This window comes from Enoplosus armatus, chromosome 7 (genome assembly GCF_043641665.1).
Source record: "Enoplosus armatus isolate fEnoArm2 chromosome 7, fEnoArm2.hap1, whole genome shotgun sequence".
Taxonomy (NCBI): Eukaryota; Metazoa; Chordata; class Actinopteri; order Centrarchiformes; family Enoplosidae; genus Enoplosus; species Enoplosus armatus.
Genome location: NC_092186.1, coordinates 7795014 through 7808641, shown reverse-complemented (window position 1 = coordinate 7808641; position 13628 = coordinate 7795014). Strand labels below are relative to the sequence as shown.

The following is a 13628-nucleotide window of genomic DNA, read 5'->3' as shown; positions in this document are numbered from 1 at the left end:
GAGACGTCATGTAATATCATGTGGGATGGGCCAAATGTTTGACATGACTGTGAAGTAAAAACTAAGTTGCATAGACTCCTGCAACCACTGCAGTGTTTTTAACTCCAGGGCTCACTTTCATGATGGAGTAGCAGCACCATCTATTGTGTAAACAGGGTACTAGTAATACTGTGATGTCAGAAAATGTAAATTGGGGGAATTTTTGAGCCGATTGTGTGAAAATAACTACAGTGGAATCCTTTGAGAGCCCCAGAGAGAACAGCATTCATGATTTAAAAAAAGGGTTTGCTATAAATTTGCCCCTGCATGTGTTCAATTCTTATTAGTCTAATTGCATTACCATGCCATAACAACACTGGACATACATGAGTATATATCTTTAGACTATAATTTGGCTGATAGACATTCAATTCAATAAAAAAAAGACACAATTGACAAAAAGCTGAAAACAACTTGGAGTTGCAGGAAACTAAAGGTTTGTCATTTATTCTTTAAAAAAACAATCATAAAAGGCACAGTCAAAGAATATATTCATCACACAATACATATCAAATCATAGTGAAATCAACATTCATGTATCCTACAGTCTTGACTATACTTATATTAAATTAACAAATTACGTACAGTAGTATTGGATATGATCATGTAAGTGGTGAGATACAGTACACAAGTTGTAAATGAGAACAAAAAATAAATAGAATTGTCATATTGAATACATACTGACATTTCTGAGAAAATAACAACTGGCCCTATTGTTGTACACAATAACTAACACTATTATTTGGAAAAGTTTGATTTAAAAAACATTTACTTCAAAAGTAAAAACATCTCCAGTTATCCTCGTCATGTTATATGACTTTAAATGTGTCTTACTTTATGTAAGTAATTTTCAGAATATAAAACAACAGCACCAAAAAATAAAAATAAGAAATAAAAAAACAAAACACAGCAACCACTAACACTAAACATCACAATGACCAATATCAGTCACTCAAGTACCGGAGGAGTTGAACTTAGCACGGCTCATTAGCACCATACTGTATGTCCTACAACACGCCCAGAGAAATCTGCTGCATAGATGTTGACTTTTGGTAAAAAGTAAAGAGTAAAGGTTGAATATGTTTCATATAGTTCTCTGTCAAACTAAGAAAGTGTTACTGTGCAGGTCGAGTTTTCCCCTGAAAATTGTACTTTGAAGTGTCTGATGATCACTAAAATACTGTTAGTATTATCTATCAAAAACATATTCACAGAGTAAATATAGTCGACTGAGACAACTGTTCAGTTTGCTTCATCTTTAATGTACTGACCTCAAGTTACTGTCAATGTCCCGTGAAACTGCCCTCCAACAATGTAAACTCTGAGCAGCCTCTGGGTGGAACAGTATCTCAGGATTTCATTGCTTTGTTTGGTGGAAGCGTAAGCGTAACCATACAGATGAAAAAAACTCAAACTTTATTTTACTGACATGAAGATGTAAATTCTTGTCCTTTTGTCAGAGAGGCCAGAGTTCACAGGCGGCTAGCTGTGAGACGTTCAGGAGACAGGCTTCTTTTGCTGTTAAATGCCTAAAAAGAAAAAAAGAGAGTGATGTTGATTATATTTACAACTTAAAATAAAACAAATCCAAATACATACAAGCGTAGATTTTGAAGTACATACCCTTAGGGCCATGGGTGTGCACGCATGTTGTTAAGTGGAAAGAGTGATACATCTGAGTTTGAGGTTTATCTGAATTTTATGAATAGCTGAGCAACGTTAAACCAAATAAAAAAGGACGCAATCCACTTTGTGAACAAAATGGTGCCTTCTCTTTCTGTGTGTTTGGTTGCACTGTCAGTTATTATAGAGACTTACAAGACTGCGAGTTGGGCTGAGAGAGCGAGAGCGCACGGGGCTGGCACTCCTGCTCCGGCTTCTACTCCACTGCAAAAACAGACACGTCACATGATTCTTCCTGCGTACTTTCATGCCCTCATATTATTATCTAGAGCAAAACTTCAATTAATTACGATATTTTTGAAGTATTATACAGTCAGTACCAGAGCGCCCCTTCTAGTCACAGCCTCGCCCTTCACTACCACAGCATCTCCTTCCGCCAAAGCCGGCCACACATGGTACATCACCAGAGGAGCGGTGAACTCGGAGTCATAGCTACGGCGATACCTGCCAGACAGAGAGGTGGAGGGAAACAGTGAGGGAAGAGCTGTGAGTGTTTACTGTATGCCTGCCATCGAAGGGCTGACGGTGACATCTACTGGTAAAGACAGCAAATAACAGTGATAGTGATTATAAGATAATATGACAATGATTTTGCATATTCACTCTGAACCTGTCATGTCATGTTCCTGTAAAAGAGCACTGACTTGTTGTCGTTGTAAAGTTCTCCATCACTGGCAAAGGCCAAGTCAAGCGGGGGGTCCAGTGTCTGCATGGCAAAGGCCACCCTGCATGTCTCCCTGATCAAGGAGCTGATGAGGACAAAGTCCACCTCTGGCGGGAAAGAGATCCGTGGGTTCACATTCATGGCATTGATCACATCCTGGGAGAGATGAAAATACACAGTCAGATACACTGCCTCCGTATCAAAGTACATTCATTTGTTCATAAATGCTGCAGAGGACACATGAGAGAAGTATCTAGTCCTACATTGACGCTGGCCTGAACGTCATAGAGGTCCAGGTTTCTGACAATGTAGTCCACAGCTGCATCCTCTAGACTTTCTGGCCCAAAGTGGGATGAGGACAACGTCTTTCTCACGCGCAGCTTGAACTGACGGTAAGCCAGTTTTGCTGTTTTGAAGGATTCCTGACACGATAACATGAAGAAACAAAAAAGTATAACAGGCATTTTAAAGTCTATTGCTCCATATGCAACCCTGATTAAATCAAGCAACTAGGCGGTCCAAATAAACAGATTTGGCGCTCATTTTCTGTGCATACACTTCTGACCTGCCCATCTCTACAGGTGGCTCTACAATAATTACAGTCATACCACGACAGCAATGAAGATGATTTTCTGGACCATCTCTAAGTCAATGATGTAGCGTCGAAGCAGGGTTTGGGCCTCCAGGCGCTCCACAGCATACAGGTCACTGAGGCGTGAAACAAGGCGCGCGTGGCGGGAGGAGTTAGTGAGCTGAGCTCTGGTGGGCGATTCACTCCTCATGGGGCTGGAGGAGCGACTGAGCCGAGGCAAGGGGCTCGGAGAACGACTTCTCACCAACCTGAGGGAGACGGAGAGAGACACACAGCATTATCATTTGAGACATGTTCTGTGTAGTGGTGTGTGTGTGTGTGTGTGTGTGTGTGTGTATATATGCAGTATTTGCATGTGTGCGTTGGGTGCAGGTATACCTCTCCTGCAGCATGGCCTTCTCTGTGCTCAGGTAGGACACTTCATCCCTCAGCAAGCGGATCTGTCGCTCATAGTCATCAAGAGACTCCAGCTTCCTCTTGTAAATCTCCACCTGCTCATGTGCGGATCGCAAACTGAAACAAAGACGCACCTCAAGTCAACACAGGAGTGGCTGCTGTGTATTGCATTTGAAAACAAATTTGTTCGGTCAGTATTTGACTGTAGCACCCACTCTGCCTTCAATTGTAATATTTCATCTTCAGTGGCCAGCAGGGTGGTTGCTGATTTGCTCTTTGTCTTGTCCAGCTCGTTCTGAGCATCGATCAGTCTGTTGAAACAAAAAGATCAGAAAATGTAATGTTTCATGTATTTCAGTACATGTAATTCAGAATACTTTTACTGTTTTGTATCTCTTAGACTCACTCTTCTCTGACGGAGTCCAGCTGCAGGCGAGTGGAGCACAGCTGAGTCTCCATCTTCTGCATGTCACTGTCATGGGAGACAGAGAGCTCCCTGATCCTCCTGTCCTTTTCCACTGAGTCCTGATGATAACAAATGATATACAGTAACCACAACACCAGATGGCCACAATACAGGAAAATGATTCAAATTGGTTGAGCGTTTTGATGTACTGTTCTGTCTATGGTGTGGTGTTACACTGTATAAAATCAATTTTGATGGATTTATCAACGAGATGTTCTTTGTTATGAAGCCTAGCAACAGATGATGTCACCTGGATGAGTTGTAGACTGGTGTCCTCAGTGACCGAGGGCCTCGCCATTGAAAAACAGGTTCCAAGCCACGGCAGCAGGCGCGTTTTGAGTGTGTCCACTCCTGCATAGTGTCCGCCTGGTGTGTGTTGAATAGTTCATGAGGGATTATAACCTGGTTAATGTTTTGTAAATTAAAACAAAGGCCTACACTGCAAATGTAAAAGCTTACCTTCAGCAGCTGCGAGGTTGAGGATGGCAAACAGTTGGCCCTGGATCTTGGCGGTTAGTTCAATCAGCTCACAACATCTATTTAGATTCTGGTCACAGGAAATCACCTGGGAGGGTAAAAGATGACAAAATATAGGCTGATGAACAAGGAGGCAAACCTTTGCTGTGGGCAGCCAAAGCCAAGTTAATTCCAGACATAAGGTGACAGGGAGAGAACCTCTCAGTCAGTCACGTTTTATATTCAAAACCATAAAGCATTTGAAATTGTAAAATGTTACAGGTTCTTTTTTTGTTGCGTTCTCTTATAACATTATATATTAAATATAGAATATAATGTTATAGTGGATTTTTCATTATGATTGTTGCTGCTGATTGTTTTTTGTTTTTTTTTCAATAAAAATCACAGAAAAACAGTCACATGAGGGTAGATTTCACACTCATAGACCAAAGGAAGAGTCAGACGCTATCCAAGAGAAGCAACAGATGTTACTAGCCCAGTTTTGTTGTAAGACACTTGTTAAATGACAAAATGTTAAATGCCATGCATTTATAGCGTAACCTGCAAGTAATTACTATAGTTTAGACAGATCACTTCCGGTCCTGGTGTCGCCCAGGGTTCTACCGGAAGTAACAGGACGTGAACCATCTTAACAGTGAAGTAAAAGATCTTTGGAATAACCAACCGTAGCCATGGCGACTGGCGTCCATAGCAACCAAACTCGACCTGAAAATGAACGTAACCTAAACAAGTGCATTCCTTTACTGTAATGTTTTAAATTATTTCATGCATTTCCAAACCACCGTGCTTCATGTGCGTTATCCACAACTGAAATAATAAAGGATTAAAAAACAAAATCTCAATTTTACGGGAAATTGTGAAAAAATCACCACAGGAATAAAGCAAAGCAATTTCTCATTTCTAGGGGAGCAGGATCGTGTTATCAGCAACGCTTTGACTAAAAGCTAGATTTCAACTGTACACAAATGTAACTTTTAGCTGGCTAAATTATGCGCTGGCCATCGTGGAGCAGCTCGGCTGGCCGAGGGCACTAATGAAGTGCTTTGGTCAGATTTAGGTCGCTCATTACTAATTGATGAACTTACATGGTAGTCTTTGTGCCAGCTCTCCAGCTTGTCCTGTAAGACGCGGAAGGAGGATGTGTTGGTCAGCCTCCTTAAAGTGTCGGCCATGTCCGTCCACAGTGACTAATACTCGGAGGTTTAAAATGCCCCAGGGGGAGGACGACTGCCGGGGGTGTAGTAAAAAAAAATCCTGTCCCGGGAAGCTTTCTCCGCCTACGACGCAGATGCCAAGCACCGCCTCAGTTGTGGCAACCAAGTGAGGAGACGAGCAGACAACCAGTGTTTTAAATAAATAACTCGAGCTCTCTCGGTCACTCCTCTGCAGGTTCTGTTCCCCCCGTCATGTAAATACGATTGTAATGTCATACTGTCAAACGACACCAAAGGCCCGCAGAGGAAACCCTGTGGCCCAGTGACACCGATAGCCTGTGTGTGTTGGATCAAATCTGATTATAATACAGTAGGCCATACTCAATTGAATTACATGAGTGGTCAGATTATTGGTACACTGAAATAATAAGTAGTGTAACACAACAAGGAGCAGACTGCTGCAGGTAAGGGGGTAGGGGTATGTAGTATATAACTTTGCAATAGGTACAACAACAACAACAATACAATTAAACAAAATTACATATTGGTGAGCATTAATTATCAGCGTAATATTTGCGATCTTTTAAAAAGGATGAGGTCCAAATCATGACTGGCCAGAAAAGTTAAGCAACTTCATCATCATTTTAGCCCATGCACTGTCCAGCTGCAGATCTGATCTGCAGCAGCCACACACACACTTTGCCTCACACTCTTTGAATATGTTGCCATCTGTATCTGCTTTATCATTGAGAATTTAATATACGTTTACAAACACTAACACTGAAATAACTGCCTTTTGTTAGACATTAGTGCCCTACAAAAAAAAACCCATTTTGCTTTGCAACAGAGTGCTTTAATAAAGTCAAGAGACAGATGTTCTGACCAACTGTGAAACCAATCCTTCTTAACAATTTTGTTTGTTACGTTTTACCAAATACTGCTTAGTTTATTAATTAAGAAGGCCATTAATAAGAAGGAAAGCTTGAGTGTTATGGCCCGCTTGGCAGTTTACCTATGGAAAATATGAATGGACGTGTTTTCTATTTTAGGATCCTTCTGCCATTGGCTGGTTGAACTTGGAATGGACCATCTTTTATTATCGTAGAAAGGTCCCCCTTTTTTTAGCTCGTTCAAACACAAATACCATAGATGTGCTCTCGTTCGTATTAACATGCCCTTTTCATTAATAAATAACAATCGTCTGGCCAATAACTTACAACATGACCAGTTTTTTCGCCTTCGACAGTGAAGAGTGGTATGCCCCGTGTCTCTCGGCTAGCAGGAGAGGGAGGGTCAACATGGCGTCTGAACAGGTCCGTTATGTTTCATATTTGTTGTTATTCTTGCATTATACTCCGTTTTTTTTTTTGCTCGGGTGTTTGTGACATACATTCCCGAGTAACCTAGTGTAATAAATATAAATGTACTGGGCTTTGTTGTCGGTCCTACCATAATATCAGTGTAATAAATTCTGGCCTCCGCTTCGTTATTATAGGTAGCGTTATGTGGAGATAAAATGCTGTTATTGTAGCTGCTGTTTGACAGCAAAGCAATTTTGCTAATGTAAAGAGCATAGAAGCTGTATGATAACGAGACAATCGAGTGTATTTCTGTTTTGCTGCTAAAATGAGTGCAGTTTATTTTTAGTTGTGGCCACAGACAGGCGGTCTGGTCTCTTTAACTGAGCTGCATACCAACGCAGAGCACGAGAGACATTGAAAATAAGTAGGAACTAAAACCTGAAGTTTGATATGGCCATGGACAGTAAATATAGATTTGTGGAGAACCTCATACTGAGAGAAAGCCACGTTTTACGAATCTGACCAACAAAAAAACATGAAAACAGGACATTACCTCCATGTGTAAAATTACACTGTGGTTTTGAGGAGAGCATCTTAAAAATGACTGGAGGTGACCTTTGAAAATCAAATTTCACCTCCAGTCTGTCTATGTAGACGACATTATAAGCCTATAAAACTAAATATATGTAAGGAAATTGTTATTTTTGATGTGTAATTTCATGATTTGAAATGAATGACTGATTCCTCAAGGTACTCCTTATTGCAGAAAGTAGGTGTTAGTTTTACGCCTCAGAGATTGTTTTGCCTTCCAGGAGAGTTCCAACGGGCCCGTGAAGAAGTCCATGCGAGAGAAGGCTATAGAAAGACGTACGATCAACAAGGAACACAACAGTAACTTCAAAGCAGGCTATGTCCCCATAGAGGAAGAGCGTCTTCATAAGACAGGGCTGAGAGGACGCAAGGGAAACATGGCCGTTTGCATTGTTGTGCTCCTCTTCCTCCTCGCCTTAATTAACCTCATTGTGAGTGCTACAAGCTTAATTATACTTGTCCATCTAATGGATCACTTTCTTAAAAATGATGGTAAAGAGTTGACACAGAATGATCATTATGTGTTGTTGTTCATGGATCATGAGTCATTTTCTCTGAAAGTCTTCAACAACTCTACTGTCCCTCAGATAACTCTGGTGATATGGACAGTGATCCGCATCGGTCCTAATGGGTGCGACAGTATGGAGTTCCATGAGACTGGCCTGCTGCGCTTCAAACAGAAGGCAGACATGGGCATCGTCCACCCACTGCACAAGAGCACAGTGGGAGGCCGTAAGGACCAGGACTTAGTCCTTGTCGGCAACAATAATCCGGTGAGAGCGTTTACAGTGAACACTGAGCCTTTTCAAAACATGGAAAATTACACATTGTGTGAACACTTCTCTTTTATTTTATGTGTGTTGTTCCAGGTTGTGTTCCAGCAAGGCACTACTAAGCTGAGCGTAGAGAAGGACAAGACCTCAGTCGTCAGTGATGTTGGCATCTCCTTCACAGACCCTCGCACACAGACCACGTTCTTTAGCACAGACTTTGAGAACCATGAGTTTCATTTGCCCAAAGGAGTCAAAGTTCTCAGTGTTAAAAAGGCTTCTACAGAAAGGGTGTGTATAATGCTAATGACGTCTGATAGCTGAAACAAAAAAGTAATTCATTTATTAGGTTAGTGTTTCACAACCTGTGTACAAAGAGCTATCAGTACACAATGACCCATAATGGTGAAGTGAAATGTTTTGCAAATGAATAAATAAAGCATTAAAAAAAAAGTCAGGAACACAACAAGCTTCATCAGTGTAAAATGGAGGAAGTTCACTAGATATTCAGTTTTCAACATGGCAACGACTGAACGTACACAACCCAGACAATCCTGGACTATATTCAGTATAAGTATCTAGACGCCCTTGAGTGGCCCAGTCAAAGCCCAGATTGGACATGTGATTATCCAGAGAGATATGAAGATTGTCTGACAGAGCCTGAGGGAATCTGAAAGAAAAGCAGGTGTGCAAAGCTGATTAATACAGATCCAAGAAGACTCAAAGCTGTATTTGCTAACGAAGGGTTTTTACAATGGCACAAAATAAAGGACTGAAAATAAATATAGATAAAATATTTTAGCTATATATCTTTAATATTTGTGGAAAGATCATTTCCAAAACTGAAAATCAAAACTTGCTTTCACATTGTAATTATGTTGTATTCTGTGTGATGGCAAACATTTGGCAAAAACATATTCTTACATTACGTTTAGAACACACATATGTGGAAAAGATAATGAAGTGTTAATACTTTCCAAAGCCTCTGTATGTGCTGTTTATAGTGTTTGACAAATGTCATGCTTTGTCTCTGATTTTAGATCACCAGTAGTGCAGCATCTGACCTGAACATTAAGGGGGACAGCAAGGCCATCATTCGTGGAAACGAGGGCGTCAACATCATGGGCCGGACTGTAGAGTTCAAAATGGGTGGAGGCATCGAGCTCAGGGCTGTAAGTATGGAATGCAGCACCATGTCCTGTTAATATGACTTGAGGTGGGACATGTCTTCCCACTTCAGTAAAAAAAAAACATTTTGTCATCTAAAATAAAGGTTTTGCAAACTCTTGCATGAAAACAGTTTAAAGCTGATGAAGATGAATATGTTATGGATTATCTCTTTGCAGGAGAACAGCATCGTCCTCAATGGATCCGTCATGTTCAATGCCACTCGCATCCCTAATTCCGCAGGAGACGTGTATTTCGATGAAGGTCTGGAGAGGTACAAGCTCTGCATGTGTGCAGATGGGACTCTGTTCCGTGTGCAGGTGAAATATGCCAACATGGGCTGCCAGACGTCAGATAACCCATGTAGGAAAGCTCACTAGGAGACGTGACTGGAATCTGCTGTTACACCACTGAAGTCAGATTGAAAATTTGCATATACAGAACATTCATCATGACTTGCACATAATAATAATACCTCTGCTGTTCACCTAACAAATTCTGTATTCCTCATTTTGTTTGCCAAACAGGAATTGTGTTACAGATCGTTGCCACTTGGCCAAAGATATTAACATACTTGTAAGTGCTGAAGTATTTTTACTGTTCTACAGGTTTGTGAACTTTATTTAAAGTGTATAATGCCATATCAGCGCATAACACTCCTATATTTAACATTATACTGTGGTTTACATTGCCCATTGATAGCACATTGCAATCTACAGTATTTACTTTTTGCCTTACCGTCCAGTATTACTAATATACAAATCTTGCAGAGGGGTTGTATAAAATTTGATTTGCTTTTCATTGTTTCTGGCAGCTGTGTTTAATATTTTCTTTATTATATTCACTGATATGTGTGAGACACGAAATGATTATAATGATTAATGTAATATTAAATTTGGGATAAAATGTAAAAACAAGATACATTTTAAGCCATCCAGTAATGCTAAAGCAGAGTAGGTCTCTTTCTGTACATCTTGGACTGTCTATCATGCACGTGCCAATGGATTTACAAGGGATGATGCAGAATATAATATATATGTGATATTCTAATTTTTTTGCAAAAGCTTTTTTACAGTGAGATAATACACTATTAAAACAACAGAACGAAAGTGTGTGCACTAAGGTTATGCTACAGATTAATGCAAATCTCTTTAAGTGTTGATGTTCATGAAAGTCAGGAAAGTTTAAATCATCAGTAGCTTGGTTTGAAGCCTATATTGAGTGGTCTGAATTTTGTGCAATATAGTATAAAAGCTTTGACTTTTCATTTTGTTTTGGATTGTCTTCTCTGTTTTATATAACATTGCTGGTGTCGAAAAATATCATGAAGTATCATGAAGCCTGTTGTAAGAGAACAACTACATGAAAAAACAGGAGAAAAAACGGAAATCAGCCTTAATTGAAAAGTTGTCCAACATTTCATTGCTATGTTTGTTTCAATAAAGAAACATGTCGCTAAGTGGAACTTCTTATCATTGGTTGCAGTAAATACCTCAGTGTTTACGTGGTCATTTTAAATCATAAAATGATACCGGTGCTGTTATATTATCTAATAGAATGTGCAGAAGGGGCATGGTTCTCCTTGCCATAAACTTTCAGGATGCTAGTTATCTATCATACATAAAGAGGAAAACAATGACAGTAAGACATTAACTAGCCATGTAAATGATTGAATGAATTGCAGAATGGCATCTTTGGGTAGGTGTTAGTTAAGCTAGACGCAGCAAAATACTGTTCAGACTTTGATCAGAACTGCCGGAGACAGTCAAACATCACACTGAAAGCACTCGGAGTGTGAAAAGACAGTCACAAGTTTTCCAGTCAGCTTGCAAAGAGTAGATACACAGGTGAGTGTGATGCTTTTTTAGTTAATTTGCTGTTTATCGTATTGTGCATGTCATGGATTTCCTATAATTTAATGAATTACTGTGTGATAGAGAGTGATAAATGTTTTCATTTGGTCTTATCACATTGGATTTAGTATTGATTGTACGAAGATATAGTCTGTATTTTATACAACATAAAATGGATCTTGATTTTACGTTTTGAGTGAGTCTCTTAACTGTCAGTCATGATCTATCTGGACCCTCAGGACAGGTTGGGATGGCTGTGGCACAGGGGCCATTCCTGGCTGCTGTGTTGCTCCTCGCCTCCTTGGAGCTCCATTGCTACTCTCCCTGTCCAGAGTCCTGCACCTGTCAGAGAGCTCCCCTGTTGAACTGCTCCTCCTCTGGCCTTTCCTCTGTGCCACGACACATCCAAGACTCTGTCACCGAGCTTGACTTGTCTCATAACCTCCTCGACTCTGTAACACTCGATCAACCACATCATAACCTCAGGAATGTATGGCTGGGACACAACAGTATCACACACTTGTCTCTCTGCATAGAGAGAAACCTGGGAAGCCATTATGCCAGAGGTAGACGTCTACATCGCTTGAGACCTTGGGGCAGGCAGGTGTGTGGATTGTGGGCCCCCACCCTGCACCTGCTATCTGTTGAGAGGAATCAGCTAGAGCAACTCCCAGAGGGTGAGTCAGTGTAATATGTAAAATGGTCATACACCCATATATAAAACACTGTCACAGAGCAGACACACAATAGTCAGTTTAATAACTGATCATATATTTTGTGTGCAAATTCGGAAAAGTAACTAGTAACTATTGCTGTTCAACAGATGTAGTGGAACAAAAAGCACAAGATTTCCCTCAGAACTTAAATGGAGTATAAATATAAAATAACGTGAAATGGAAATACTCGAGCAAAGTACCTCAAAACTGCACTTCAGTACAGTACTCGAGTTAGTTACTTTCCAACACTGTTGTCAACACACGTACTATACACGTACAATACACGTACTGTAGAATTAAATAATCCAACACATTATAATCCCTTAATCTTAAACATTAGCCCCTAACATCAAAAGAATTGCCAACAGATATGAGTAGGAACTCATACTACAGGCTTGAATTATGTACTGTACAGTGTTAACACTATTCCATAGTATCTTATAATGTGTTCAACGGCTATATAGTTACATGAAATGTCGATTGTCTGGGTGTGAACCCACAATATATATGTACACTGTAATACCTCCAAGGTGTATAAACAGGAGGCAGACACAATGACATGCACATTTAATACATTTCAACTTTCATGGAGCTGAACCATCACTACCAAAAAGCCTAGAACATGTTTTCTGTGTGCATGTTAAGAAGATGTTATGTTAAGTGCAACATGACTGGTTTTAGTATCTCTTCTGTGCATATTGTACAGTATTTCAGTACTGTGTGCTGCTATCCTTGATGTTTTTCTCTTTTTTGGCTTGTGACCCCTTCAAATAAAGCACTGTCTACTTGTGACCCCCCATCACAGGCGTCATAAGTCTCATAAGAACTTTTTTGGGGTTCTTTCCTTTCCCATGTATCACCCCGTGACCCCTATGATTTATCTTGTGACCCACTAGAGGGGTCTGAACTCTCAGGTTGGGAATCACTGACCTAGACAATTCCTTTTTAAAAAAATGTTTTTGTGTTTGGGCGATGCACCTGGTAGTGAAGTTGCAGAGTCACCACAATGCACACTTTTAATTGACCTCTGGAGTGTCATTGAGAAATGTCCATGAGTCAGACCTGAAAGATAGGTCCACTTCGTAGGCATATTGTTTTCCTAATTCTGCCTGAAAAGGTGGTCTGAGATCTACTAATTCGTCCATATAGTAGAATGAATCTATGAGGTGTGTGCATTGCTGTTACTGTCGTTTTATTTGACTCTCACATAGAAACAAACCCTTTCATTGATATTCTTTATCTTTAGTACTTTGCTCCACTCAGAAATGATTAAACCTCCCAAGATAATGACACTGTACACCCTTCAGCCAGTCACAGTTTTTATTGACATTCCAGTGGCTCAAAAGAAAGGTGTAAACATGCAGTACAACTTTTACGTTTTCCCTTGCATCATATTATTTCATAGAATTCCTTCTGCTTGGTTGAACATGTGTGTTTCAAAGAAATGCATTCACTATTGTAAGGCATGTGTGGATAGCCCATTTACTTTGCAAGAGCTGTGTTGACAGTCATAGAGTTCTTTCCTGTTTGGTATTCAGCTCACAGAACCCACAGTGCCTCTCTAATGAAGCACAGACCCACAGTGCCTTACTTCAGCCCAGCAGTCTCAGGGAGATTGTCTCTGGCTAATGAAAAGGGGGAGACAACAGGGCAGAATGAGTGCCACAGAAAAAGTCTTAGCCCCTAATTAGTCATATTGTATGATTACTCACTCATTATTGTGTGGGTGTTCACAATGAAAATAAGCCAGAGGACGAAT

General features: G+C 40.3%; 2 protein-coding genes across 2 annotated transcripts; one reads left to right on the top strand and one right to left on the bottom strand.

Moving 5' to 3' along the window:
- Positions 1-1511: 1511 nt before the first annotated feature.
- On the bottom strand, positions 1512-5489 carry spata18 (spermatogenesis associated 18). The gene is made up of 12 exons (XM_070909475.1): positions 5403-5489; positions 4300-4405; positions 4091-4206; positions 3781-3899; positions 3590-3685; positions 3357-3491; positions 2995-3226; positions 2650-2808; positions 2367-2542; positions 2043-2166; positions 1858-1926; positions 1512-1568 (listed from the first exon to the last, which is right to left on the bottom strand). Exons 1-12 carry the CDS (start codon positions 5487-5489, stop codon positions 1512-1514), a joined length of 1476 nt encoding a protein of 491 aa, XP_070765576.1.
- Positions 5490-6763: 1274 nt separating this feature from the next.
- sgcb (sarcoglycan, beta (dystrophin-associated glycoprotein)) lies at positions 6764-10756 on the top strand. Its single transcript, XM_070909234.1, has 6 exons — positions 6764-6784; positions 7585-7794; positions 7951-8136; positions 8233-8424; positions 9174-9305; positions 9480-10756. The coding sequence occupies exons 1-6, from the start codon at positions 6770-6772 to the stop codon at positions 9678-9680; spliced, it is 936 nt and encodes a 311-aa protein (XP_070765335.1). The 5' UTR covers positions 6764-6769; the 3' UTR covers positions 9681-10756.
- The last annotated feature ends 2872 nt before the right edge of the window (positions 10757-13628 follow it).